This window comes from Triticum dicoccoides, chromosome 3B, assembly GCF_002162155.2.
Source record: "Triticum dicoccoides isolate Atlit2015 ecotype Zavitan chromosome 3B, WEW_v2.0, whole genome shotgun sequence".
NCBI classification, from domain to species: Eukaryota; Viridiplantae; Streptophyta; class Magnoliopsida; order Poales; family Poaceae; genus Triticum; species Triticum dicoccoides.
In genome coordinates, this window is record NC_041385.1 from 687,738,992 (window position 1) to 687,766,538 (window position 27,547).

The 27,547-nt window shown below is 43.5% G+C and overlaps 1 protein-coding gene across 1 annotated transcript; it reads right to left on the bottom strand.

The window, feature by feature from the left end:
• Positions 1-6,794: 6,794 nt before the first annotated feature.
• LOC119277864 lies at positions 6,795-8,838 on the bottom strand. Its single transcript, XM_037559198.1, has 5 exons — positions 8,538-8,838; positions 8,154-8,444; positions 7,970-8,052; positions 7,435-7,522; positions 6,795-7,224 (listed from the first exon to the last, which is right to left on the bottom strand). Exons 1-5 carry the CDS (start codon positions 8,593-8,595, stop codon positions 7,088-7,090), a joined length of 657 nt encoding a protein of 218 aa, XP_037415095.1. The 5' UTR covers positions 8,596-8,838; the 3' UTR covers positions 6,795-7,087.
• Between the last annotated feature and the right edge of the window lie 18,709 nt (positions 8,839-27,547).

Here is a 27,547-nt window from a genome sequence, read left to right on the forward strand (position 1 = left end):
TGTGTGGACAATGGCGGTGAGGGCCGTCCAAGGCCGCGACGGCAACGTTGCACCCTCCTCGCTCGTCGTCCAGCCAGCTGCACTGCATGCGTACGTATGGAGGAGTGTGCACGTACGTGCGTGCCGCAACCAGACAACACGTAGGGAGGGTCCTACGTGGGGACTGGGATGTGGATATGCTCTGTTTTCTTTCTTTCAAGTCTCACGTGCTCTGTTTGGGATGCCAGGAGCGTATAAACATAGTACTGTAGATAGGATTTCACGTGTCGTATCTAGTGCAATCATCCAGGGGTCACAACTCACAAGGTTTCATTTTAGACGTCATATTTCCCATTTTAGACGTTGCGGCTTGCCGTTACATTTTCTTAGGCTTGATCCTAGTTGGTTACACCTGACAATAACAATGTTTCGTTAGCACGGTTTGAAGTTGCTCGGATTTTTGATTTTCATGATGAAAACCTAGAATCACGCCTCCAGAGATTGGATCCGGCGAGGACGGTGCTTGAGTATTGTTTTCTTCTTAGAGGTGTTGCTGCTAGATAACTTTTTCAATTGTCTGTATGTTGTCAAAAGATAGATAATTGGTGCCGATGATCATTCTTGTAGTTTGTTTGTCGGTGCTTTGATCGCTTCATGTTTTTCCACCGTCTAGGCATAACTTCGGTCTTCTATGACTTTGCTATTTATCGATGTGATCTTTTATGTGTTGGTGTTGTTTAAATGTATCCTAATCATGCATAGATCATGTGTGTGCTCATTGTCTCATATTGTCGTTTCATTCCGAGTCAATAAATTCACTCATCATCTAAAAATATCTATTCTGTGAAACAAAACCCATGTTGTTGTCTTTTTGCGGGTCACAAAACCCATGTTGTCGCTTTATTTCTACATGTCACTTTATGACAAAAACTTTCAAATTGTCGATTAATCAGATATGCCTCTTTTTCGCGACAGAGTATTCGAATGGAACCACTTTTGGATGATTGGACATGGAAGGATTGAAATAGCAAAAGGCAATGTGAATCAGCCGAGGTCGCCTTTTTCAAGCAAGTGAACTAATGGATTTGTTGTGATATTTTTTATGAATATCTTGTAGAATTAGTTGTGTGGCGGGGGCGATGTGCCAGAAGCCAAGACGATTAGGCAAAGGCGGAGGTGATATGGTGAATGTGAGGGAACACGAGGCGGGGCCAGGAGGCAGCGTAGAGGGGCGGCACAATGGCAGGGGTGCTTAGGTGAGGAGCTGCGATGGGGAAGCACGGCGACATTGGTCACGAGAGGCCGAGGTGAGTGATGCAGGAAGGCGAGCGGAGGTGCGGGGGGTTGCCACAAACCTACTTACCGGTGATGGTGGCTGCCAGCCGGGTGGCACTGAGGACGGACACGACACCAAGGCATAGCGTGGGGGAAGGCGGAGGGGGTTGTTGAAACTTCGGACCATGAGAAACTGTTGATAGGATAGATCTTATCAACTACCATGACACACTGAAAAATAAAATCAACCACCACGTTGCAGGGGCGTAACCAGGATTATCAACCATTGGGTTAAGCTAGTGTAAATCTGTAAGGGATATTCCAAATTTTCATTTGGGTTCACTTGAACCCAATGGTAATGAGCTGGCTCCGCCCTTGCCACGTTGGATACATCCAAGCGGTCGATGACACTTTCCTATAAATTGAATAAGGGCTCCTTTGATTCAAAGGAATTACATAGGATTTTTGAAAGATTTGAACCCTTAGAATTTTTTCCTGTGATGCTCGTTTGATTCGTAGGATTGGCATCCTTAGGAATTTTTCCATGTGATCCATTTGTACTATATTTTGGAGGAAAATTTTCATCTACTCAAACCTCTTTGTAGAATTCCTTTGTTTTTCCTGCGCTATCAAATATTCTTTCAAATCCTGTAGGATACTATGGGACATGCCATCCTATTCCTGCATTTTTCTTATTCCTTCATTTTGATAATCCTGTGAACCAAAGAGGCCCTAAACGTGGTGGCATCTACACAATATCCATGAACTGAAAACGATCCATTGACAAATCACAATGGACAACGAAACATCAGGTCTGGGATCACAAACGATCTTGGGCTCTTTGGCAAATTGCAAGCTTTTGTTGTATATCAAAAAAATCCATGTGGGCCACGCTCTAGCTGAGCTGGTGGTGCAGACATGGCCCAAGGAAACCCATTTTTTGTGGCCAAAAGTCGTTCAGATTCGAAAAGAACGAAAAACAAACTTTTGATATAAACAGGGTCTGGAATATTCTTCACTGGACCAGCACCGCTACATAGGGCCACATAAAAGTCGTTTTCTTTTCAGGAACATAAAAGTCGTTTGACGGACGTCGACTTGCAAGCTGCGCCTTCACAAAAATTTCAAAATCACAAGGTGGAAATTTTCACGTTTGGAGGCTATCTACATAACCAGCGTAAATTTTCTTGACCACTAGCTAGCATGTTTTGCGAGATCAAATGCATGGTAGCATAGTGCAAGTACGTATACCACACAAAGCCGGCCATGCATATGGTCAAATGCAGCACGCACAAGAGAAAGATTCTCCTGAGTGTAGATAACACCGCTGTGAAATTCTGATGGCCATAGAAATAGCGGTCCATGAAACGATCGTGACGGTGCATGCCTTTCAATTGTCGGTAAAAGGTTGAAAACAAAATATGCATGGACTGGAGGTATATATCTCATAAAGATTTATTCATTAAGTGATTTATAGATATTTTTTTCTGATGTGTTTTGGATGTATGCGATCGACAACAGCTGATTTTTACAAACTAATCCACAGCCCCACCACACCACTAGTGACAATGTGACATGTATACTCATGTACAGGTGAGTTGTCTTATTGTGCATGAGCCATGTTCCTTTACAACAACAGTACGTAGTGCTGCTTTTTTTATTTAAAGTTTGTCATTTGACAGGTCCTTGAGGGCATACTTTTCGTATTCGGCCAAAAAGGAGCATATTTTTCATGATGTTGCAATTAATGACATTAATTTTATACTGCAATTTTGTATTGAGGTGCATTATTCGGCTTTACATGGATTTGTTTATGTTGTTTGCACTGGTTATATACGTTTTTCCCATAATCTGCACAAACAGTTTAAAATTGTGTAATTGCTAGCATAAATCTGCACAGACAGTTTCAAATTATGTAATTGCTAGCATAAATCTTGAACATGATATATATGCCTGTCTTCAACTTACGAACATTGTGTTAGTACTAATCTAGTAAGATAATCTGAATTGCCAAACATGATTTTGTTTCGAAACAATAATACCATATCAAAAGTGCATTACATCTCATCATTCAGCAACTGCATGCTAAACCTTATATATCCAGATAAATAAATCTATAAAAAGGTTATAGTGGCGCATTGGCAGCCATGGAAAATCAGTAATGCTCAACAAGCGCGAATACTTACAAGGGTGGACATACAGATACGGCAAAGTCTTCCTGTAGAGGAGATTGGGCTGAGATGGTCATTAAAATGATTAATGAAAATACTGATTATTTTGAACTCCAAAGGCCAAAGCTAGCTAACTATACTATACTACAAATCATTAGATCTGCGCACTTGATCACATACGCGTTGTTCCTCGAAGATATCCGCGCTACGTGACAAATAAACAAATTAAGCATTTTTTTCCGAGAGTAACAAATTGAGCATTTCGGTGTGTAGCTCATTTAGGTGTGTAGCTAACTGATATATACTCCCTCCGTCCCAAAATAACTGTCTCAACTTTGTACTAGAGCTAGTACAATACAAAGTTGTACTAAGTTTGAGACGCTTATTTTAGGACGGAGGGAGTATTAATCCAGTGTTTTGTTGCACACTAGTCAGGCCAGAGCTGTTGCACCCTAGATATTTTTGCTTGAGGAGATATTTTAAGCATGTAATGTAGTCCATGCACAAATAGACGGCATGCAGGCCGTTGCCTAGCTATAGGTTACTGGAAAACATTCTGGTCTCCGAGCCCAAAATCAGCTAGCCACCCCTAATCTTGTTTGTAGTATATATAGTTATATAATGTATCTATCCTAGTCTAGTTTTGGTCCCACGATGTGAAGTTATTCATGGCAGTTGGTAGACAAAGACATAGAAAAAGGATAAGCAGCAACCAGAGCCCCATGACCCGTGAACCAAGAAAAGTATCTCCAAATCATGTCCACCATATATCCAAGAAAATTAGGAGTAGCTTTCATTTGGTGGCAATAAAAATCATGATTACTTTGGCCGTCAATCCGTTTTCTACCACAATTCTTGGTCCTCTTACTAATCACTGCTTTGACTGGAGAGTGCATTTAGGTGTTCAAACAAAATTCTAAAATCAGATTGATCCAGTCTAAGCATTTTTTTTCAAGAGTGCACCACCAGGCCAGCAGTACCCTCTTAACTCTCTTTGTTCAAACAAAATTCTAAAATCAGATTGATCCAGTGTTCAAACAAACAAACAAACAAGAAGATACTCGAGCCGCGCGATTAGTTGTGCGGCTAATCCAGTGTTTTGTTGCACTTGACCTGTTCTTGTCTACCAGTAGAGCTGCTGCGCCCTAGAAGAATTTTGATTGATCGAAGTGGGGGCTCGAGGTGGATTTATAATTTCAGCATGCACATACGACATGCAGACCGTTGGCCAGCTATAGTTTAACGGAGAGAAGGTTCTGGTCTCCAAATCCAAAACCAGCCCCCCCTAAATACATATATCTATCACCACATCTATCTATCATAGTCTTTAGTTTGGTCCCAGCCAGAAAGTGAAGCTATTCATGGAAGAAAAAGACATAAGAAAAAGGATAAGCAGCAACCAGAGCCCCAAGAACAAGAAAAGTATCTGAAAATTCAGTCTACCATATCTATAGAAAATCATCTGTGTAGCTTTCATTAGGTGGCAATCACATCATGATTACTTTGGCCCATCCCCTAGTCATTTGACTAACATGGAGTAGCACTCTATAAGTGAGCCTCTACTCTTTCCTGGAACTTAATCAAACCTTAAGATCTATTTAAGCATAGCAGGTAGTGTATGGTAGCTCTCCAGCACTGGTTGATTATACAGGGCATGGAGTAGCATCGAAGCTAGCCATCGAGTTGTATACTTAATCAGTGTAGTTAGTAGTCCCTCCGTTCCATAATTTGAACTAAAACCACGAGAAGAATTATGGAACGAAGGGAGTACTGCGCAAATAAACAAGGTTTACAGATCCTAAAGTTAGTTCTTACACAGCTATCCGGCTACAGATCTTAAAGCAAGCAACCATCACACATATGTTCCCATGACTGGGTCTCTTGTTAAGAAGGTTCTCTCATATTTTTGAACCAACTCCTGGAGATGCTTCACGGTTGAGAGGTCACAGAACACCGTCTCTATGTTCGGCATGGCAGCAACCCATTGGCCCGTAAGTAGGGTCTGTATGCGCAACAGTTGGCCTGAGCACGCTACAACTAGCTAAACTCAAGCAAAACGATAGGGCAAAGAAAACAGAGTGAAACTTAAGCAACAGCAGAAGCTACCACCAGCAGTAGTCAGGAGGCCGACCAGAGTCTTTAGTATTGTGAGACACTGTGGCAGGTCAACATCTCTAAAACTTGTATTGCACCAATTTCTGATACAAATTGCATTGATTTGGTGTGCACACGTAACAGAAAATATGCTAGTCATGGATTCTCAATCATGTGGGTGCAAGATTAAAAAGTCTTACTTTTCAAGGTGCAAAGAGTTCACTCCTTGCTGAACAGGACTAATCATAATCAGTTGGCAAGGATCCTACAAAGCATGCTAAGCTGCAATAACATAATTTAGTCCAAACAATTGATTGCTAAGCTATATACATGAGGAAATGCAGGAGAAACCTGAAGCTTAGACTCAGCAAATGCAACGACAACAGCAGGGATGATACCCTTCCACCAGCCTCCACCAGTGAAAGATTGTGACCAGTTTTCCATTGCTTGGTGGTTCAGTGGGCATGCATAAATTTTCTCCACAGCCAAGGCAAATAAGTACAGCAGTACAACACTTGATCAGTTGTTGTTTCTTGAACTGCCATTACTGATAAGAGGTAAGCTATTTCTAGATCAGGAGCTACAAGATAACTTAGGCTGAGAAAACAAAATATTAACTGTGTACCACAAGGAATATTTGCACATGTGAGCATTCAGACATCTGCTAAACTACTTGCTAGCTCATCCAAGATGGTTAGTGTTTTCTCTTGAAATATGTTCTTGCATTTTTCCAGTAAGATGCGAGAAGTGCCCAGCACGAATTTGCCGAAGTGTGTTGTGCTCATACACAATTATTAACTGACAATGCTACTCGCACATTCTGCTATTCACTCTGTCCTTTGTGCTTTAAACTTGTCATTTTAGTTTAGGTTTTAGTTGGTTTTAAGTCTTACTTTCTAGTATTAAGGAAAGCAAAAGGAAGATTGGAATGTTCAATGTACCATGAGTTGCAACTTACAACAGCACTACATTTGCTCGGACGTAAACCAAATTGTCATTTTCTGCCTACAATTGAATGAAAATAAAAACATGGGAATAAAGTATCTTCAGTTAACATGACAAAAGGTGAGGTCAAAGTTCTACTCCAATCAGGCCTGTCCTACATTATGTCTTAAAAAAGTTAAGTCGTATTGGACTTAAGCTCAATATGGACAGGGATCAGGGGTTATACATCACGATTTCAACTTTCAGTGGCTACGCCAAAAGATTCGCAAATAATGAATGAATACAGTCATTAATTTGCCATTAGTGTTACAACCAGGAGAGCCTAAAAACGATTTGCAAATACTCCCTCCGTACCATAATATAAGACGTCTTTGCAGTTCAATTTGATTATGATACAGAGGTAGTAGTAAGTGACAACAATTATTAATTTACCATTAGTGTTACATATACTACAACCAGAAGAGCCTAACAACACGGGGCACATATGAACTGCATGTATGATGTGACTGCCTATAAGATCTGGACAAGATAAGATAGGGCATGCCAGCAACATATACCTTGCAGTATAACTAAACATACTACAACAGTTTGACAAGATAACCAGTACACTGAACGATGAAACCTCAACGGAGTAATATTGTTGATTTAGAAGAACTATCATTTCCGTAACCATCCTTGAGCTTCAGTTCGAAATTGCAACCAGAGAAAGCTTCATACTCAAATTCTAAATCAGGAAGGAGATAGTTGCCATCATGCTCACCTGCATGAAAACGACAGGTTTGTTGGACCAGTTGCAACAAAAGGTTTTGCCACGCAATGACACGTGTAGATAATTTTTAGTAAGTTTATGAAGACTTTTTTGTGGGAAGGAGGGCATGTGACACAGTAGTGAATTATTCGTGTAATTTACTGCCACAAACATGCATGTGACACAGCGTGCAAGAGGGCGGACGAAGGCAGTGAGACAAACCTAGTCTTGAGCTTAAATGCGACATTGGAGGAAGAATCTCAGGGTCAAGCTCCAATGTTGTTTCATCATCTGGATCGTCCATGGATATCTAAAATACAGAAGTAGTGAATTTAAACAACTGGAGGTAATTAATTGCACACAACGCATACTCATGACATCAACAGAACAATGGGGAAAACATTTCAACTCATAGTCATCAGTAACACCATGCTGTTCACTAACTCAGTCATCTTATAGCAGTCACGAGCCTGCAGTTAAAGGGGATAAATAGCATACTAATATATAATCTAACACTTATTCTAATCTAATTCCACAAAGCCAAGTATATAACCCAGTTGTCCACCAGAAAATTAGTTAGCTTGTGACTGAGAAATGCTAACCATCAGCAATCATAACAGTTCAATCATTCACTGTTATCACCAATTTACTCCAGCCTGATATTATTCCTCTCGATTGTAGTGTATCATCTTGATGCACAACTAAGTTTCATCACACTTGAGGGTAATTTGGGATCAGGCAAAAGGTTACGACATACCTTTGATGGTTCATCGATGTCATAAATACTGTCCATGGAGACTTGCAAAGTGCTCATTGCCTTCTCCACCTTCTTTCGTATGCCTGGTTCCGGAATTGAAACATAGGAAAGATTTAACACATACAAACACTAAAAACTTGTTTTTTATAGTGGCTAAAGAAGTTCAGTTAAACAGAAAACATACGCTCTTCACGCTCGTCTGCCATCAGTCTCTGCATATCATTCCCGGTGAAACTCGCAGTCTCAATGCCACCCTTAGCCCACTCGCAGCATTTCACCCAGTCCCCGTCACTCAGAGAGCTCGGTTTCGCCACGCCCTTCGACCCCTGCACGCTCACTGCTGCTGCTGCTGCTGCGGCCTTCCTGGAGGCGCCGGCCGGCGGGGCTTTGCCGGCTCTACCGAGGTCTCCCAGGGCTCTCCGCCCCGCCCTCGCCGCATGCCCGCGCGCCACTCCGGCCTTCTTCCCATCAACGCCTGGCCAAACAACGGCAGGGACGCGCAGCGGGTCAGCGCAGGGAGAGAGTTCGCCGCGGATTCGGCGAGGTGGGCAGGTGGCGGGTTAATTACCTCGGAAGATGGGCAAGTTCTCGTTTTGCACGAGGACTGGAGCCCGTGGAGCCTGCATTTCCTCGGACGGTCCGGCGGCGCCGCCGGATCGCGCGCTTGTTCGAGCAGTTAAGCTCCGACCAAGACGCGAAGCTGGAACTCCCGGCGGGGGTAGAACCCTGGAAATCGCAGGACTTGGCGCGCGCTGCGCAAAAGCCCTAGCCCGACCTTGGATTTCGGTGGCTCGCCCGGCGGAAACCGTGGAAGTGGAGTGAAACTGTGGCAGGCTCGCTGGGGAAGGAGGGGGAAGGAAGGAAGGAGGCTGAGAACGGAACAGGTTGACGCGAACAAACCTGGCCAAATGGGCCGGCACGGCACGGCACGGCCCGGCCTGGTTTAAACGGGCCAGGCAGGCACGGCACGACCCGGTTAGGCACGCTAAGTGCACAGGCCGGCATGCGTGCTGCCCTATATGGCCCAGGCACGGCCCCCTGCTACACGGGCCGGCACGGCGGCCCGTTTACCACGCGAGCACAGCGGCCCGAGTGACAGATTTCTAAAAAAAAAAACAAATCGAGCCACATACCTCTCAGGAGCTCCTAACCGGCGCCTTAAGCGCCGGTTCAGGAAGCTGGCGCTCACAGCCGCGCCTGCTGGGCCGGCCCACGACACGCCTTCTATACCACAAAAGAAATCCCCTAAAAAGTGTTGCTCCCGTGAGGATTCGACCACGCAACCTCCAGTACATGTTCCAGTCCACTAACCACTAGTGCAACCAATCAATCATGGATATTTTCAGCGCGCATGAATTAAGAATAATTAAAGTCGCGCTATTTATTGCGCACAGATTTTGAGAAACGTAATTTTTTCGGGACGAAATTCGAAAATTCACAGATTTCAAAATAATCACGCATTGAAAAGGTTAACGAACTAAAAAAAGATTGATTTTAAAAAAGTTCACAAATTTCAAAAAAGTTCATAAATTTTGAAAAATAGTTCATCAATATCAAAAAAATTGTTCAAATTTTTTAAAAAATTCAGCAACTTTGAAAAATGTTCATCAAATTTGAAAAAAAGTTCATCAAAGTCGGAAAAACTTCATCAAATTTTAAAAAAGTTCGTCGAAATCTAGAAAAGGTTCATTGAAATCTAGAAAAAGTTCATTAAAATTGGAAAAAGTTCATGGAATTTAAAAAAAATGTATTTTTCTTTTTTGTTCGTGATTTCAAAATGTGTTCATAGTTTTTCAAATTTGTTCACTTTTTCATATTTTGTTCACTATTTTAAATTGTTCAGTGTACATAAAAAATGTTCAATGGGTATTTAAATGGTTTTTCAGCGCATATCACAAAATTGTTCAATGTGTAGTTAAAAATTGTTCAGATTATATTACAAAAATGTTCAATGTATAAAAGTTGTTCATCTTATATCAAAAAAATGTATAAATATGTTTTAAATTATTTCAATGTATATCACAAAAATGTTCGCTGTGTAGTTAAAAATTGTTCATCGTACACCAAAAAAATGTTTAGTGTATATTTGAAAATCGCTCATCGTATATAATTTTTTGTTCAGGTTCTCAATAATTGTTCACGTATTAAAAAAATCATGGAATTTGAAAATTTTCATCGAATTTTACAAAAAGTTCATCAATTTGATAAAGGTTCATCAAATTTGAATAAAAAATTGCACATTTACGGAAAAAAGAAAAAGGAATAAAGAAAAGAGAAATGAAAAAAGAGCAGGAAAAAGGAGAGAGAAAAATCTCGCGATCTGGAGAAACAATAAAAGAGGGAAAAGAGGTTTGCAAACAGCAAGTAGTTCCTCGCTTAGTGGTAACTGCGCTGATGTCTAAACTAAACATCCCAAGTTCCAACCACCGCACTCACGCTTTTTTGATTGATGCAGTTTTAACAGAAAAAGAAGAAATGGGCCGGCCCAGCCTGGCGCGGGGGGTATGCGCCCGTTTGCATGCAGCGAAGAAACGGGCGCAACGGGCGCCGTAACAAAAGCGGGTGCACGGGATTCGAACAGGCAACCTCCTGTGTCGTCGTACAATGCACTCACCACCGCGCCACTGAGCCTAATTTGATTAGGTGCATCTTTCTCGTTCATTTCTTCCTCGTACTTTTCTTTTTTCATTTTCCCCTTTTCCTTTTTTCCTTCTTTCCCTTTTCTTTTTTCTTTTTCCTGGTTCGATGCAAAATCGATGAACTTTTTCTCAAATTCAATGAACTTTATATTTTAAATTTGGTGAACTTTTTTTCAAATTTGATGAACTTTTTTCAAACTTGATGAACTTTTTTTTAATCTCGATGAACTTTTTTGAAACTCGACGAAATTTCTCTCAAATTCGATGAACTTTTTTCAAATTTGATGAATTTTTTTTGAAGTTCGATGAACTTTTTTTTCAAATTCGATGAACTTTCATTAAGTTTGCTGAACTTTTTCTCAAACTCGATGAATTTTTTTTGAAACTCGGTGATTTTTTTTTCAACTTCAATAAAATTGTTTTCAAATTTGTGAACTTTTCTTCAAATCAATCAATTTTTTTTTCAAATTCGGTAACTTTCTTAAATATTGATGAACTTTTTTCAAATTTGCGAACTCTCTTCAAATTCGGTGAACTTTTTTTTTGCGATCTTTCTTTGATTTTTTTGGAAAAAATATTGTCAGAGAGTTAACAGGAGGCCAGTCAACCACGAAGACCTGAACAAAGAACGATGAGCCTTCGCCAACGAGCGAACACACGAGCGAGCGAAGACCAGCGGAAAGAGAAGTGCTTAATGGACCACGGCCCACTTAACGCGCGCGTGAGCGCCAGCTTTCTCTCCTGGCGCTATAGGCGCCGAGGAGGAGCTCTCTACCTCTCGTGCGCTCGTACGATCGTGCCAACAAGGTACATCGAGTCACGTCTCATACGATCGTGCCGCTTCAACCGGTCCCTCCCGCAGCAGCTCTGTTTTTTTAGGGAAAACGCAGCAGCTCTTTCAAGAGATCGCTACTGGCCTGTTTTTTTGAGAGAGATCGCTAGTACGGTATGTACAATGGTTGATAAAATAGTCTTATCTTAAGTCTTGCATGTGATTTAGAGATGATACAAAAATTTGTCTACAATGGGTCATCTCTTAGCCTTATCCTTAATAACTAGCAATTCCTAAAAGTGTGGTGAGACATATTGTGCTAAGATATCACCTCTTGTCTTCTCTTAAATAAGATAAGACAAGCCTTTTCTTATGAAATCTCTCTCCTTCACCTCATCATTTATCCTACGTGGCATTTCTAAGATAGCACCATTGTACATGCCCGTACTGGCTTTTTGTTTTTAGAATTGCCAACACTTATCAACTAGGGGTTGGGGCGCCACCTTGTGACGCCTCCTGAAAGAAAACTCGGACGGTGCAGGTTGGTAGCCATCCATTCCAGTTGCTTTTTTGCAATCTTGGTAACACATGATAATGACATGTTATACGAAGTCGCAATATAAATTTTGAAAGAGCTAAATAAATGACACTCAAATACAATGAAATTAGGGCATCTCCAATGTGGATCAGCAAACGGATACCACCAAGATGTTCATGGACATCCATCAAGCTCCGGTCATTTCAATGTAATTTATAAAAGTTAAAACAAGACATCGATCATAACAAAAACTAAAAACCAAAGAAAAAACAGGACACCGACAAAGGTTGATGACCCCCGCGCCCGAGCCGCCAGCCTCGTCGTTGTTGGCGGCTAACGCCAACCCGCGGAGCACGACAATATAACTACAGCAGGAAGAGTATGCATTCATAAAGCAGAGCAAGCCTAATAGTTCCATACATACTAATAGGCTTATATACTAACATAGAAGGGCCGGTATTACAAGGTGGATCAATAGATTCTGATAATGGAAGTCTTCCAAGGTGGATCAGTTTTCTCAAATCAGCTGAGAGGAAAGAAGAATATGCTAGGCATGAGCAAATTATGAATAAAACCAGTCAGTTTGAAGCATGATAGCTGTAAATTCTGATAAAAATGATTCACATAGAGTAAGAAGCTTTAGAGCATGCGTTTCGGGGTGGATCAATAGGATTTGAAGCAAACCGATGAATATTTCGACAATCTATTACTCCCTCTGTTCGGAATTACTTGTCACGAAAATGAATATATCTAGAACTAAAATACGTCTAGATACATCCATTTCTGCGACAAATAATTCCGAACGGAGGGAGTAGAAGGATAGAACTTGTGATGCAGGAAAGACATTTATCCGACATGATCAATTTCAGCTAGAAGAACAGACATTCATGGAAGATAATAACTAACAAAGAAGAAAAGGGTTAATTTCATGGGAACATAATAATTGTTGCCACACATGTATTACCCACCATGTTTTATCCAACAGGCTAACCAAAAGAGTATTTTGCCAATGACCATAGGCACAAAAATGGAAGTATGTGACTTTAGGAACTCAGAGAGTGATCCTAAAGTTAAGACATTGTTGCCCGTACTCGATCCAAACCTCAAGTGTCATGTATCTTCGGAAAAAAATTTGGCTAGGAGCCTCATGGGCCGCCAATATATTTAGTGAAGTGGCTCAGTTCAGCTGATACATCTGATAGAATTAGACATGAGGCTGACCAAGCGTCTGAAAAACATGGACAAAACCAAATGAGTTCACAGTGCTTGATAGTTCACGACAAATCTTCTTCCAGCATGCATTGAATAATCATCTAGGAGGCAACTTTAAGCTAATTAAACAACTTTTCTTGCCAAGTTAAATAAAATGAAGGGTTGTACCTTTTTTTGCAAAATAGGGTTGTACTAAACTTCTAGTAGCAAATATCTCACATGATCACAAAGGGGCATAATATCAGCCAATAGAAAAAATATGTATTTCTTGCAAACACAAACAATTCCAGGTTCACTTGTTGAAATTATATCAACAGAAAAAATATGTATTTGTTGCAAACACAAACAATTCCAGGTTCACTTGTTGAAATTATATCTACACAAAATAAAATAATTTGAGCTAAGTGCATCACAAAATAAATAAAGTATCTGCCGATGCTTGCAGTACTGGTAATCACTCTGAAAAATAAAGTAGCACAAAAGCTCACCACAGATGTTCATGATCTAGCCTCTTTCACATAAAAGCTACAATGGAATCTAGAGGGAGGGAGCTAGAGGAGGAGAATGGAGAGAAACATGACATGCGTGCGTCGTCGCGGCGCGCTACAGGTACATGTGGCGCTCAGAGTACACTCAACTCATAAAGTAATTTTTTAGAGTATTCCAAACTCCTAAAAGAGGTTCTCAAAATAATCCAAACTCCTACAAAACAATACATAAATCATTTGCTTCAGCATATTATGTGTTCAGTTTGAGAAGAATTCAAAATTGTCATACAAAGTCTTGCAATTCTTCGTACTCTACTGAGCACATAAAATCAGTGATATTGTTAGAAGTATTTTATTCTCTTTCCTTAGCTAGAAATTCCAATCAAAATCATCAAATTCCACTATGAATAAATATGTTGTGTTGTTTCCTTAAAGCAAAACAGAATGATTTAAATAACATTCTATTGGGTGAAATTCTAGTTCTTGCCTTGCTATTATTTGACTTACACTTGTGAACCAAGCAAGGAAGGAAGCTAGCTCATAGTGTTGGTCTCTTGCAACCAAGGCTAGTGTGCTTGACGAAGGCTCACCATGTCCTGACCAGCGTAGCACATGCAGAAAAGATCACCCTCATGACCCAAGACAATGTCCACCAAAAATGATGTCCGAGAGTAAGAAACAGAAAGGGAGCAACTAATCGATTATATGTGTAGGTACTGTTTCATGAGGTACGCAATATATGACGGAATCATAGTACACTTTCTAAATGATCTCAACTGCAAGGTATACATTTCTTTTTTCCTACACTTAAGTAGGCAAATATATGGCTGGCTACTGCTGCTTGAATTGCACCTCTACATATAAACATTCTATCACAATATCAGTGTGTTTGTGTATGAGACTATGAGACTATGATATGAGTTTGTATGGACCTAGAAAGAAATTTCTCACCTCTAAACTCCTTTTGATATATGAACTCAAACTCATTTGTAACTCCTTCAGACCCCTATGCTTGCAGCCTCCATCAAATCTTAGGCGCTTCTTTGATTTGAAGACCCCTGTGTCTGCTGGATCCGTCAACAGATGTACAGAAAGAACACACATAAAACCTACAGAGGAAGGATTACACACTTTTATTAGGTGTTAAGTCACACTAGTAGAAAAAGGGTCAAATGTGAGACACATTAGTCCCGGTTTGTAACAGAACCGGCACTAATGTGTCCATTAGTGCCGGTTCCAACGGCTAGGCGGGAGGAGCTCTTTAGTACCGGTTCGTGGCGAACCTTTAGCACCGGTTCGTGTCACGAACCGGTACTAAAGAAAGTGGTGGCAGGATGTTGTCAGAGTGGGGCCCTTCCAGCACCTTTAGTACTAGTTCGTGGCACGAACCGGTACTAAAGGTCGTCCTATATAAACCCTTCGTCCACCCGCACTCTGTTCTTACCCCTTTCCCCTCTCCATCTCCTCTGTTCTTCCCTTCTTCCTCTCGAGTTCATCACAAAATTTGCCCCAAATTTGTCAAGATTTGCAGGCTCTCATCCATTCAAATGATCACCAAGGTTAGCAACTTTGTCCTTTCATCTCTCATTGCTAGATTAGCTCTTGCATTGGTTTATATAGTGATTAATTGTGGGTTTTAGTAATTTGGGAGGAATTATATGTGGTAGTATTTGATTTATATGCAATTTGAGGTCAAAATAACACTTAGTTTGCATATGTAGGTGTGGTTTACTTAGTGCCTTCTAAATCTCCGTCGTAACCACCGTCGATCGCCCGCACCGTCCCGTCGCCGGCACCACCTTGTGGTGAGCCTCTTGTTCATGAAATTTTATATAAAAAATTGATGTTTGTGTGATTTGGATATATAGTTACTCGTATAATAATTATCTTACCCGTACGTTGTTTGTTATACATAGTGCCATGGTTTTGATATCCGTCCCCGTCGGCCCTCGTCCTTGTTATGATTCGGATGTGGTATATTCTCTTTTAAAACTATTTGTTGCATTTCGTGTTTATGACAAATTATGCCCATCAAGTTGACATAGATATTTTTATCTAGGAGGTATGTGAACCGGAAATTCCAACCGACCCTATTGTCGAGAGGTTAAATTTAGTTGAAAGAGAAAACGAGTACTTGAAAGAAAAATTGAAAAGAATTGAGGGGGAGAAGATGGAATTGGAGTTGCATGTTGCCGATGTCGTCGATGATCACAAGATCAAGATGGAGAAAATGCGCTTGAAGATTAGAAAGATTAGAAAATATGCCATCGGTAGTGAGGCTTGGTATCATTATGCTGTTGGATCAATTGTTACCTTAGTTGTGATCTTGATCGCATTTGTTGTTGCACTTAAATGCTTTAGCTAGAGAGTTATTTGTTTGTTGCATTTAAGTGTTGTATGAACTTTATGTATGAACTTGTATTAATTTGGTCTATTCGGTGTTGTGTAATGAAGATGAGCCGGCAATGGATGTATGATGACCGATGCTCTCCCCAGTTCGTTGAGGGCGTGCATACTTTTCTGCTTGCGGCTGAGGCAAACAAGCGGGCGGATGGTTTTATGCCTTGTCCATGTGCTGGCTGTAAGAATGGTCGCAATTACTCTACGTCAAGAACCATTCACGTCCACCTGTTTGAGTCCGGTTTCATGCCCCACTATAATGTTTGGACCAAGCACGGAGAAAGAGGGGTTATGATGGAAGACAATGAAGAAGAAGAGGATGACGACAGCTATCCTGGCCATGGGTTCCCTGAATACGATGATACAACAATGGGGGAAGAAGCTGAGCCGGTAATGCGGGAAGAAGCTGAGCCGACAATGCGGGAAGAAGCTGAAGAAGAGGCATCAGATGAGCCCGTTGATGATCTAGGTCGGGCCATTGCCGATGCAAAGAGAACCTGCGCAAGTGATTTGGAGAAGAAGAAGTTGCAACGCATGTTAGAGGATCACAAAAAATTGTTGTACCCGAATTGCGTAGATGACAAGAAAAAGCTGGGCACCACACTGGAATTGCTGCAATGGAAGGCAGAGAATGGTGTATCTGACAAGGGATTTGGAAAGTTGCTGGTAATGATAAAGGATATGCTTTCAAAGGACGACGAATTGCCCGAGAGTACGTATGAAGCAAAGAAGGCTGTCTGCCCTCTAGGGTTAGAGGTGCAGAAGATATATGCATGCCCTAATGATTGCATCCTCTACCGCGGTGAGTACGAGGATTTGAACACTTGCCCGGTATGTGGTGCATTGCGCTATAAGATCAGCCGCGATGAGCATGGTGATGTCGAGGGCGAGCGCCCCAGGAAGAAGGTTCCTGCCAAGGTGATGTGGTATTCTCCTATAATACCACGGTTGAAACGTTTGTTCCAAAACAAAGAGCATGCCAAGGCGATGCGATGGCACAGAGAAGACCGTAAGAAAGACGGAAAGTTGAGAGTACCCGCTGACGGGTCGCAGTGGAGAAAAATCGAAAGAAAGTACGGGAAGGAGTTTGCAGATGACGCAAGGAGCGTATGGTTTGGTCTAAGCGCAGATGCATTAATCCTTTTGGGGAGCAGAGCAGCAACCATAGCACCTGGCCTGTGACTCTATGTTTGTATAACCTTCCTCCTTGGTTGTGCATGAAGCGGAAGTTCATTATGATGCCAGTGCTCATCCAAGGCCCTAAGCAACCCAGCAACGACATTGATGTGTACCTAAGGCCATTAGTTGAAGAACTCTTACAACTGTGAAATGGAACAGGTGTACGTGCGTGGGATGAGCACATGGGGGAAGAATTTGACCTAAAAGCGTTGCTGTTCGTGACCATCAATGATTGGCCTGCTCTCAGTAACCTTTCAGGACAGACAAACAAGGGATACCGCGGATGCACGCACTGTTTGGATGATACCGACAGTATATATTTGAATAGTTGTAAGAAGAATGTGTACCTGGGACATCGTCGATTTCTTCCGAGCAGGCATCCCGTAAGAAAGAAAGGCAAGCATTTCAAAGGTGAGGCGGATCACCGGACGAAGCCTCGCCACCGTACTGGTGCTGATGTACATGATATGGTCAAGGATTTGAAGGTGATATTTGGAAAGGGTCCTGGCGGACAACCTGTTCCAAAGGACGCTGACGGACGTGCACCCATGTGGAAGAAGAAATCTATATTTTGGGACCTGCCATATTGGAAAGACCTAGAGGTCCGCTCCATAATCGACGTGATGCACGTGACGAAGAATCTTTGCGTGACCCTGCTTGGCTTCTTGGGCGTGTATGGGAAGACAAAAGATACACCTGAGGCACGGGAGGACCAGCAACGTATGCACGGAGAAGACGACATACATCAGGGTCATGCAAGCTACACTCTTACCAAAGAAGAGAAGGAAATCTTCTTTGAATGCCTGCTCAGTATTAAGGTACCGTCTGACTTCTCGTCGAATATAAAGGAAATAATAAACATGGCAGAGAAAAAGTTTCAGAACCTAAAGTCTCATGACTGCCATGTGATTATGACGCAACTGCTTCCGTTTGCATTGAGGGGGCTTCTACCGGAAAACGTTCGATTAGCCATTGTGAAGCTATGCGCATTTCTTAATGCAATCTCTCAGAAGGTAATCGATCCAGAAGTCATACCAAGGTTACAGAATGATTTGGTGCAATGTCTTCTCAGTTTCGAGTTGGTGTTCCCACCATCCTTCTTCAACATCATGACACACGTCCTAGTTCACCTATGCGAAGAGATTAATGTTTTGGGTCCTGTATTTCTACACAATATGTTCCCCTTTGAGAGGTTCATGGGAGTCTTAAAGAAATATGTTCATAACCGTGCTAGGCCAGAAGGAAGCATCTCCAAGGGCCATCAAAATGAGGAGGTCATTGAGTTTTGTATTGACTTTATTCCTGACCTTAAGCCGATTGGTGTTCCTGAATCACGGCATAAGGGCAGACTGGATGGAAAAGGCACGCTAGGAGGGGAACAAATAATATGTATGGACGAACATTCTCTCACTGAAGCACACTACACAGTTCTACAGAATTCCGCCTTGGTGGCTCCGTATATGGATGAACACAAGAATTTGCTACGCTCCAAACACCCGGAGCAGTCTGATGACTGGATTACACGTGAACAAACCAGGAGTTTCACCAACTGGTTGCAGACACGTACCATGCATGACACCTCTATTGAAGATGACCTGTACTTGCTGTCCCAGTTACCATCTTCGAATATAATGACTGACGGTGTCCTGGACTAGGGGGTACTCACCACGTCGTCTCCCGATCAGTTGGATTGGGCCGAGGATCCCCATGGCCGTATACTCATGGGCCAGTCCGGATAGTTGCCGCATACAAGGAAGATTCCACAAGACTTGGCGATCAAGAAAAGGACTCCTCCCCCACCGGCGTATTCGGCTAGGACTCTTGTTATCCTAGGCCTCTGGTGCATTATATAAACCGAGGCCAGGCTAGTCGATAGATAGACAACAACAATCATACCATAGGCTAGCTTCTAGGGTTTAGCCTCCTTGATCTCGTGGTAGATCCACTCTTGTAAACATCCACAATATCAATATCAATCAAGCAGGACGTAGGGTTTTACCTCCATCAAGAGGGCCCGAACCTGGGTAAAACATCGTGTCCCTTGTTTCCTGTTACCATTTATCCTAAGACGCACTGCTTGGGACCCCCTACCCGAGATCCGCTGGTTTTGACACCGACATTGGTGCTTTAATTGAGAGTTCCGCTGTGTGATCGGCGAAAGGATCAATGGCTCGACTGCAGGTCAACTGCGACGTCGGCTTCTTCGTCACCAGCTCGACTGGTCACCTTGGCTTGACCAAGGACTACGCCCTACCTTCGATCGTCATGTTCGGATGAAGGCCTTCATCAACACCAACTCTGATCTCTATCAAGATCATGGAGGAGTCATCCATGGAGCTCGGGGGCTCAACGTCAACATTGCCCTCGGTCGACCATGTTGTTTTTTTGACAGCGGACTTGTGTCTGCCGCCACCGCCTCCTCGGGTGTCGTTTCAACGATCGCTTCGGTGGAATTGTGCGGAATTAAGTCTACAACAACCCTGCAAAAATTTCATCGAGTTCCGATGGAGGAATCTCCGGAAATCTCCGATATACCGGAGCCCTGTTGAATCTGGACGAGAATCCGGACGAGTTTAGGGCGTGATATCCAGCATCTAGCTCGGATGTCCTTTGGAGGATCCAACCGTTGATTCACTGCGGAATTCCCATATCTACCACCTGCCAAAAATTCAGCTCGATCCGACCGTCCAAACTTCGGGAAACTTCCGATTAGTGCATCACTTTTTGGATCTGTTTTTTGTGCGAGAACGAATCCGACCCGAATTCATCTTCTTTATGAATGGGATCTCGGACATCCTTTTTGAAGGAAGTTTTCATATGGGGTGTTGTGTTTTATTCTCAAACACATCCCAGTGGTATTAAAAGTATTCTTGCAATACGAACTTCACCGTCGCACCGGTGTCAAACCAGCCCAACAACATCACTCCACGGCGGCCGACCTGCGTTAGACACGTCGTCGCTTTGTTGAGCCGAGCTCAATTTCTTCGGATCATCATCTCGGCCAGCCGAACAATAGTTCGGCATCGCGAAGGATAAATCGTCACCAACGTCGCCGCCCCACGGATTACACGGAGCGGGCACACCTGCATCGCCACACGGTCACTTCATCAAGCCGGTATCGACCGCGTCATGACCTGCATCAGCAGGGCCGCACTATTGCTTCTTCAAACTGGTGTCCATCACGCCGACCTACTTCGACATCTCGACTGGACCGGGGGCTTCGCCATCTCTTCATCAACCTACTCCGGACATTTCGGCGTCACTAGCCGACCAGGCAATGGGTGCGCGGATCAAGTCCCAATTTTGGGAATCATCTTCCTTCGGATTGCTACAACAAATAAACCAGGTGCTATTAATCCTAGTATTTCTTTTTGCTTGTTTGGGTTAATTTTTCCCAAGGAATTATTACTCTGGTTTGTCCATCATATGTACACAGGTCTATCAAATGGTGGCCGCATTATCGACGGTCGCATGATGGTTCGGTCAGTTTTCGTACATAGTCCGGCGAACGCCGCATCCGGAACTTGGACCGACCTGTGAATCCAGGCTTTGCCACGCCTTTATTGCGTTACGCCGACGACCTGCATCGACATCGACTTCGGCGCCAGGCCATATTTCTTTTATTACTCACTTGCATAAATTATTTATTATGCAACGATTTTTTTTACTATTATCTCTGGTTTGCACTATCTTTTGTGCACAGGAAAATGATCCAGCTGGACTATATCCTTTGACGTCACCTCGGCTGGACGGGGGGCTTCGTCAACACTTCATTACCCCATGCCAGGGACTTCGGCATCACTCTGCCGTCCTGCATTGACCATGCTATGTCACCACTTCACAGTACCGAGCTCTTTGCTCCGCCACCTCGGGACCGGCTTGGGGGATGGAACCTTGTCCCGCATCAAGCTTGGACCGCATCGTCAATACCGAACACATTTAACCAGCTAAGTTGCCTTCATGCTCAAAGTTTTAAAATTTCCAACTTGTGTTCGGTTCGACCAAGCATTATACTTTCTCGAAAAAAAGTTGCTTGTAAAAATCTTCCTTGTCGAAACTTTGTTCGCACACACTTGACGCGCTACCCGCGCTCATTATACCTGGGGGCTTCTTTAACAGAAGCTTATTAATTCGGGCTTTATGCCCAACACATGTGTCACACTTCCACATGTACCTTTTATTCACCATTATATGCATCAATATGACTTAAGTTTTGGCCAAGCTGGGTTGCCTGGCTCCTGTGCTTACCCCTACATTCCCGATTGTTCGACTAGGTGGTAAAGGGAGCACCTCTACGATTGTTACTGCCGGGTCAGCCGGATGTGTACCTCACACTGGATGAAGCCGAAAGCTAGCGTTCTTAAGGGAATACTCGGTCGGTGAACTAAAAGATGATTTCTTACCTATTTATTTACCTGCCCCCAGATGTTTTTCTGCTCTTTTCGCAGTCTGCACATGCACTTTAGGGCATGCCTCCCAGGGAAAGGAACCCCTAATGGAACTATTCTCCCTGGAAGATGTTTCTTACTAACCATGTAATATAACATAACTAGTTGGGCACTTGTCTGATAAAGCACTAATGACCCCTACGCCTGGTCTCCACGCATGCCCCGGTTTTTATAACCGCGAGGGTATTCGGACACACTCCGGACTATTGGGTCCAGAGGTTGAAGCGAAAAGGTCCGCTACGACAAACGATCTACAATCCGGCTAGAAGGCATTCTACATGTCACCTTACATTATCAACTTTTACCCAAGTCAATTGGGGGCTCTTAAATTCATATGAGCCGTTTTATGATAATTGTTTTTCTTCTTAGTCGTTGCAAAGTTTTTATTATTATTTATCACTCCTTCGACACAAGTGTACGGTCACTAGCCGGGGAGCCTAATTTCTCTCTCAAAGAAGCCGTAGGCTGACCCGCTTGAAGTTTTGAGATAGGATGTGTCATGTTAAAGCACGACAGAAGCACCTTTTTTTTCTAAAGTCCAATTTTCGGATTGGCACCGAACACTTGATCTAGTTCGGACATTAACCTTTTGAATAAGTTTTTTGGCTTTTCGAGCCCATGGCACTTTTAAACTATTTGTGTGTTTTTAGCACAAGTCTCGCAGTGCAACGCCGCACACCTTTAGAGATTCGGCAAAAACATTCTCGGATATTGCTATATATGCATCGGTTTCGAATTGTGTCTTCGGTCAATAGTTGGGTTGCCCGGCTCCTGCGCTTGCCTCCTATGTTCCGCTTTGTTCGGCTAGGTGTGCAGAGGGAGAACCAGTGCGATTGTGCTTCCAGCTCACATGGTTAAGCACCTCAGTGGAGAAAGCCGAAAACTGACTGTCACAATAAGCATAAACTGGTCGGCGATCCGATGACGGCGTTAAATGACGGGCTATTCATAACATTGGCCGAAGTGTTTCCGGCTTGACCTCGACTGTCGCCGAACACTACCGGGGGCTATTAACTGGCCTCCCAAACTAAATCCTCGATATTTTGCTCTTACATTGGAGCTGAGGTTTCATGATCATGCTTAGCATGACAACCTAAAGAAAGGAACCAATAGGGGGACTATTTTCTTTGGAAGACATTTCTTTTGTTAAACAGTAATATAACATGTCTCTCCGCGTACCTTTGTTTATAAAACCGTATGGCCAGATTGCCTTGTTTGTTGTAAATCTTTGCCCTCATAAAGGCTTTATAAAGTAGGACAAACACTCCTCGGCTATTGGCCGAGGAGGTGGAAGCCGATGTCGGTCAACAAAGTTTTGTACAATGCGGATCCGAGCATTAATGACGTAAAGTACTTGGATACATAGAGTCATTACACATAATTTGTGATTTTACTATGGATATCGATCCTTAATTCGGCCTCCCGTGCCCGCATTAAGGCTCGGGGGCTACTGGGCTTCGGGCTTATTATTTAGAAATATTAAAGGGGCACATCAATCTCTTGATCTGGTGTTGCCACCCGACCAGTGTCTCGGGGGCTACTGCATTGCCTGTTCTATGCAGAAAATTTTAAGTGCAATACAGTTTCCGAGGAGATTTTGATCCTCAGGTTGGTCGGCCGCACCCAACCCGAGTCTCGAGGACTGAGCACGCCGCTTTTTGCGTCCCGAAGTATTCTGCCGAGCTAGGACTTGATCCTCAGACTGATTTTGCAAATCAACCTGAGTCTCAGCGGCTACGGGGATCAGCGGTCTTATGTCATCCTTCATGTGCATCTCGGGTTTTAGACCGATACCCACCTTGAGGGCTACTGGCTATATATCTCGTCAGAGAATAAATTGCATCAGTAAAAAACATTGACCAAAAATCAGCCCATGACCGAGGTGCTTAACCACCTCGGAAGCAGTCCGGCATAAAGCTCGGGCGCTAGTGGCTGGCTCCATAGAGGGCATTTCCGGCATTAAGCTCGGCTAAACTCCTTCAAACTTCTTTGAACCAAGGTGATCTACGACACCTCGGATACAGTCCGGCGTTGGAGCTCGGATACATAGTCCGGCGTTAGAGCTGGGAAGCAGTCCGGCATTGGTGCTCGGCTGCAAAAGATACCTCGAATGCAGTCCGGCGTTGGAGCTCGGACGCAAGATGACGTTGCCGCCCGGGAACAACTTCAAACCCGAGGTGTGGCATAAAAATAACAAGGCATTGATAAAGGCCGGAAACTTAAAGGGGCTCCTCGGATACCCGACGTATAAACTCGTCGAATGCATTTCAGCGATCCTCAAGATCGAAGATGAGAAGATTTGTTGAACCAGTTTTCAAGACCGACGACCGAAGATGAAGAACAGTTCGGAAGAATCAAGGAGCGTCCCCAACTTGAAGACCGGTTCAGGGGGCTACTGACGGTGTCCTGGACTAGGGGGTACTCACCACGTCGTCTCCCGATCAGTTGGATTGGGCCGAGGATCCCCATGGCCGTATACTCATGGGCCAGTCCGGACAGTTGCCGCATACAAGGAAGATTCCACAAGACTTGGCGATCAAGAAAAGGACTCCTCCCCCACCGGCGTATCCGGCTAGGACTCTTGTTATCCTAGGCCTCTGGTGCATTATATAAACCGAGGCTAGGCTAGTCGATAGATAGACAACAACAATCATACCATAGGCTAACTTCTAGGGTTTAGCCTCCTTGATCTCGTGGTAGATCAACTCTTGTACTACCCATACCTTCAATATTAATCCAGCAGGACGTAGGGTTTTACCTCCATCGAGAGGGCCCGAACCTGGGTAAAACATCGTATCCCTTGTCTCCTGTTACCATTGATCCTAAGACGCACTGCTTGGGACCCCCTACCCGAGATCCGCCGGTTTTGACACCGACAATGAATTTCAAAGGGTACGAGATAAATGGTAATACATTTTACACGATCGCCCAAGATAAGAAGAGCACCAACCAAAACAGTGGTGTCCGCTTTGATGCAGAAACCAAGACAGGAAAGGAAACATATTATGGTTATATACAGGACATATGGGAACTTGACTATCGACGTGGTTTAAAGGTCCCTTTGTTTCGATGCAAATGGGTCAATATGACACGAGGCGGGGTAACGGAAGACCCGCAGTACGGAATGACAACAGTGGATCTCAACAATCTTGCGTATGCAGACAAACCATTCTTCCTAGCCAATGATGTGGCACAGGTTTTCTATGTGAAGGACATGTCTACCAAGCCAAGAAAAAGAAAAGATAAGGAAGCGAATGCATCGTACGATGAGCCAAAGCGGCACATAGTTCTTTCTAGGAAGAGAAACATCGTGGGAGTGGATGACAAGACAGAAAAGTCAGAAGATTATGAAAAGTTTGATGAAATTGCTCCATTCACAGTGAATATTGACCCGAGCATCCCGTTAAATGATGAAGATTTTCCATGGTTACGGCGCAAAGGGACACACGCAAAGAAAAAGTTTCACACCCAAAGATCTGGGATGTGATCGGCTTCACTATCATCACTTTCTTCTGTGTTTCACACCCAGAGGGGAATATCTGTAATAGTTAGGGTAGTTATGTGTTTTGGCATTTGAAACGCGAAGAAATTTTATGTGCAAACAAATTCTTTCATGCCTTTACTGATTTTTAAAGTTAAGTTATTCACAAACTAGTGATTCACACTAATTTCAAATAATTCAAAATTTAAACTATTCAAATTTGAAAACTACGGGCACTAACAAAAAGTTTGTAATTTTTTGTACCTAAAGCAAAAATATTCACAAAGAAACTCTAAATACACAAAAAAACAACACAAAAATAAATAAAGCAAAAAAATAAAAAAAACCCGCCTACTAGGCCAGAGCGGCCTGCATACGACTAGAAACCCAACCTGTTGTTGGGCCAGGATGTAGGCCCGCAAAGGCCAAGTGGGCCCACAGGGCAGCAAAGAACACGTAGGCCCAGTAGGCCTGCTTTGGAGAGGAGCTCGAGAGAGCGAAGAGGGTTTATAAACCAGTGCGGTCGCCCCTCGGCTAGCGAGGTGGGACTAAACTTGCCGCACCGCACCTGCGCCAGCGCACCCCCTTTAGTACCGGGTCGTGGCGAAGGGTCAAATGTGAAGCACAATAGTGCCGGTTGGAATTTCAGCCGGCACTAATGTGTACACTAGTGCCGGTTCGTGGCGGCGATCAATAGCACCGGTTCGTGGCAAACCTTTAGTACCGCTTCATGCCATGAACCGATACTAAAGAGGTTGTGTCAGCCTCCGGTCAGGCTATGGCCCCACCATCACCATTTAGTGCCGGTTCGTACCACGAACCGGTACTAATGAGGTTGTGTCAGGTAAGGCGGGGGCCCCACGAGCACCTTTAGTACCGGTTCATGGATGAACCAGACGTAAGCTGTTTTTTAGTCCCACCTCGCGAAGTGAGAGGGACTAGGAGCGGTTTATAAGCCCTGAGTGCAGAGACGATGAAGAAGAGGCTCAATGCTCACGTTGCTTAGCTTCAAGCCTTCAGGAATACGGTAGACTGCACGGAGCTATGCGCAGTGCAGTTTACACTATTCCGAAAGGCTTGAAGCAAATTAACGAGCATTGCACCTCTTTTTTATTTTTAATAACTTATTACAACTCCGGACTTCTTCTGTTATGGCAAAAACTAATTGCACGTCGACATTTCTTTTTTTAAGTTATAACTCCAGACTTTGACCATCAAGTTTTGCAGAAAAGAAAAAATAGCAGAAAAGAAGAAAAACTATAGCTGAAAAGAAAAAACTATATAGAAAAACTACTCAGAAATAAATAGAAGAAAATAAATATAGCAGAAAAGAAAAAACTACTCAGAAATAAAAAGAAGAAAAAATAAAGCAGAAAAGGAAAAAAATTATATTTGCTATTTTTCAATCATTTACAAAATGACCGTGAAATTGAAAATCACTACAAAATGAACTCTGAAAATGTTGAATTTTGGCAAACTAGATGAAAAACTACTCACAAATAAATAGAAGAAAATAAATATAACAGAAAAGAAAAAAATATACAAAAAACTACGCAAAAATAAATAGAAGAAAATAAAGCAGAAAAGAAAAAAACTATAAAAAAAATTGGGGCGTTGCCCTGTGGGCCTGATAGGCCACAGGTGTGTAATTACAGGCCTTAAAGGCCCAGCAGACTCACAGGGCAGCGCGTAGAGTTTAGACCCACAAGCCTGCTATATAGAGGAGTTCGAAGTGGTAGCCGCGGCTGGGTTTATAAACCAGTGCGGCTGCCCTTCGCCCGGCGAGGTGGGACTAAACTTTGGGGTGGCAGCGCGAGGCCTTTAGTACCGGTTGGAGCCACCAACCGGTACTAAAGGCCACCCTTTAGTACCGGTTGGTGGCTCCAACCGGTACTAAAGGCCTCGTCTTCCCGCCTCTTCGCCTGGCCAAAGTTAGCCTTTAGTACCGGTTGGTGGCTCCAACCGGTACTAAAGGCCTCTCCTATATATAGAACACTTGCGAAAATTTCATTCTCCCTCTGTTTCTTCCTCTGTTTCCCCATTGAAGCACCGCCCGCGCGCCCCGATCGATCGACGTCGTCGCCGTCGTCGCCCCCGTCGCCGTCGCCGCCCCGTCCCCGTCGCCGCCCTCGTCTCCGTCGCCGCCCCGGGCCCGTCCCCATGGCCGTCCCCGCGTCACCGCCCCCGCGTCACGCCCCGGCCCGTCACCGCCCCCGGCCGTCGCCTCGCCGTCGCCGTCGCCCCGCTATGAGCTCTCCCCCTCTAACCCCTCCTCCTCGCCCCCGGCGGCCACCATGGGCGCCGCCCCTCTCCGAGCCCATACACACACACAAGCATGATGAACACACACACACACACGTACATATGTATGAATTAATGCATGTATATATTAGTATATACGTATTTTGTATGTTTAATTAG

Coding starts and splice junctions, on each gene's coding strand:
- LOC119277864 (XM_037559198.1), bottom strand. CDS start 8,595: ATGCAGGCTCCACGGGCTCCAGTCCTCGTGCAAAACGAGAACTTGCCC. Junction 8,445..8,537: donor GAACTTGCCCATCTTCCGAG/GTAATTAACCCG, acceptor TTGTTTGGCCAG/GCGTTGATGGGAAGAAGGCC. Junction 7,523..7,969: donor ACATCGATGAACCATCAAAG/GTATGTCGTAAC, acceptor TCTGTATTTTAG/ATATCCATGGACGATCCAGA.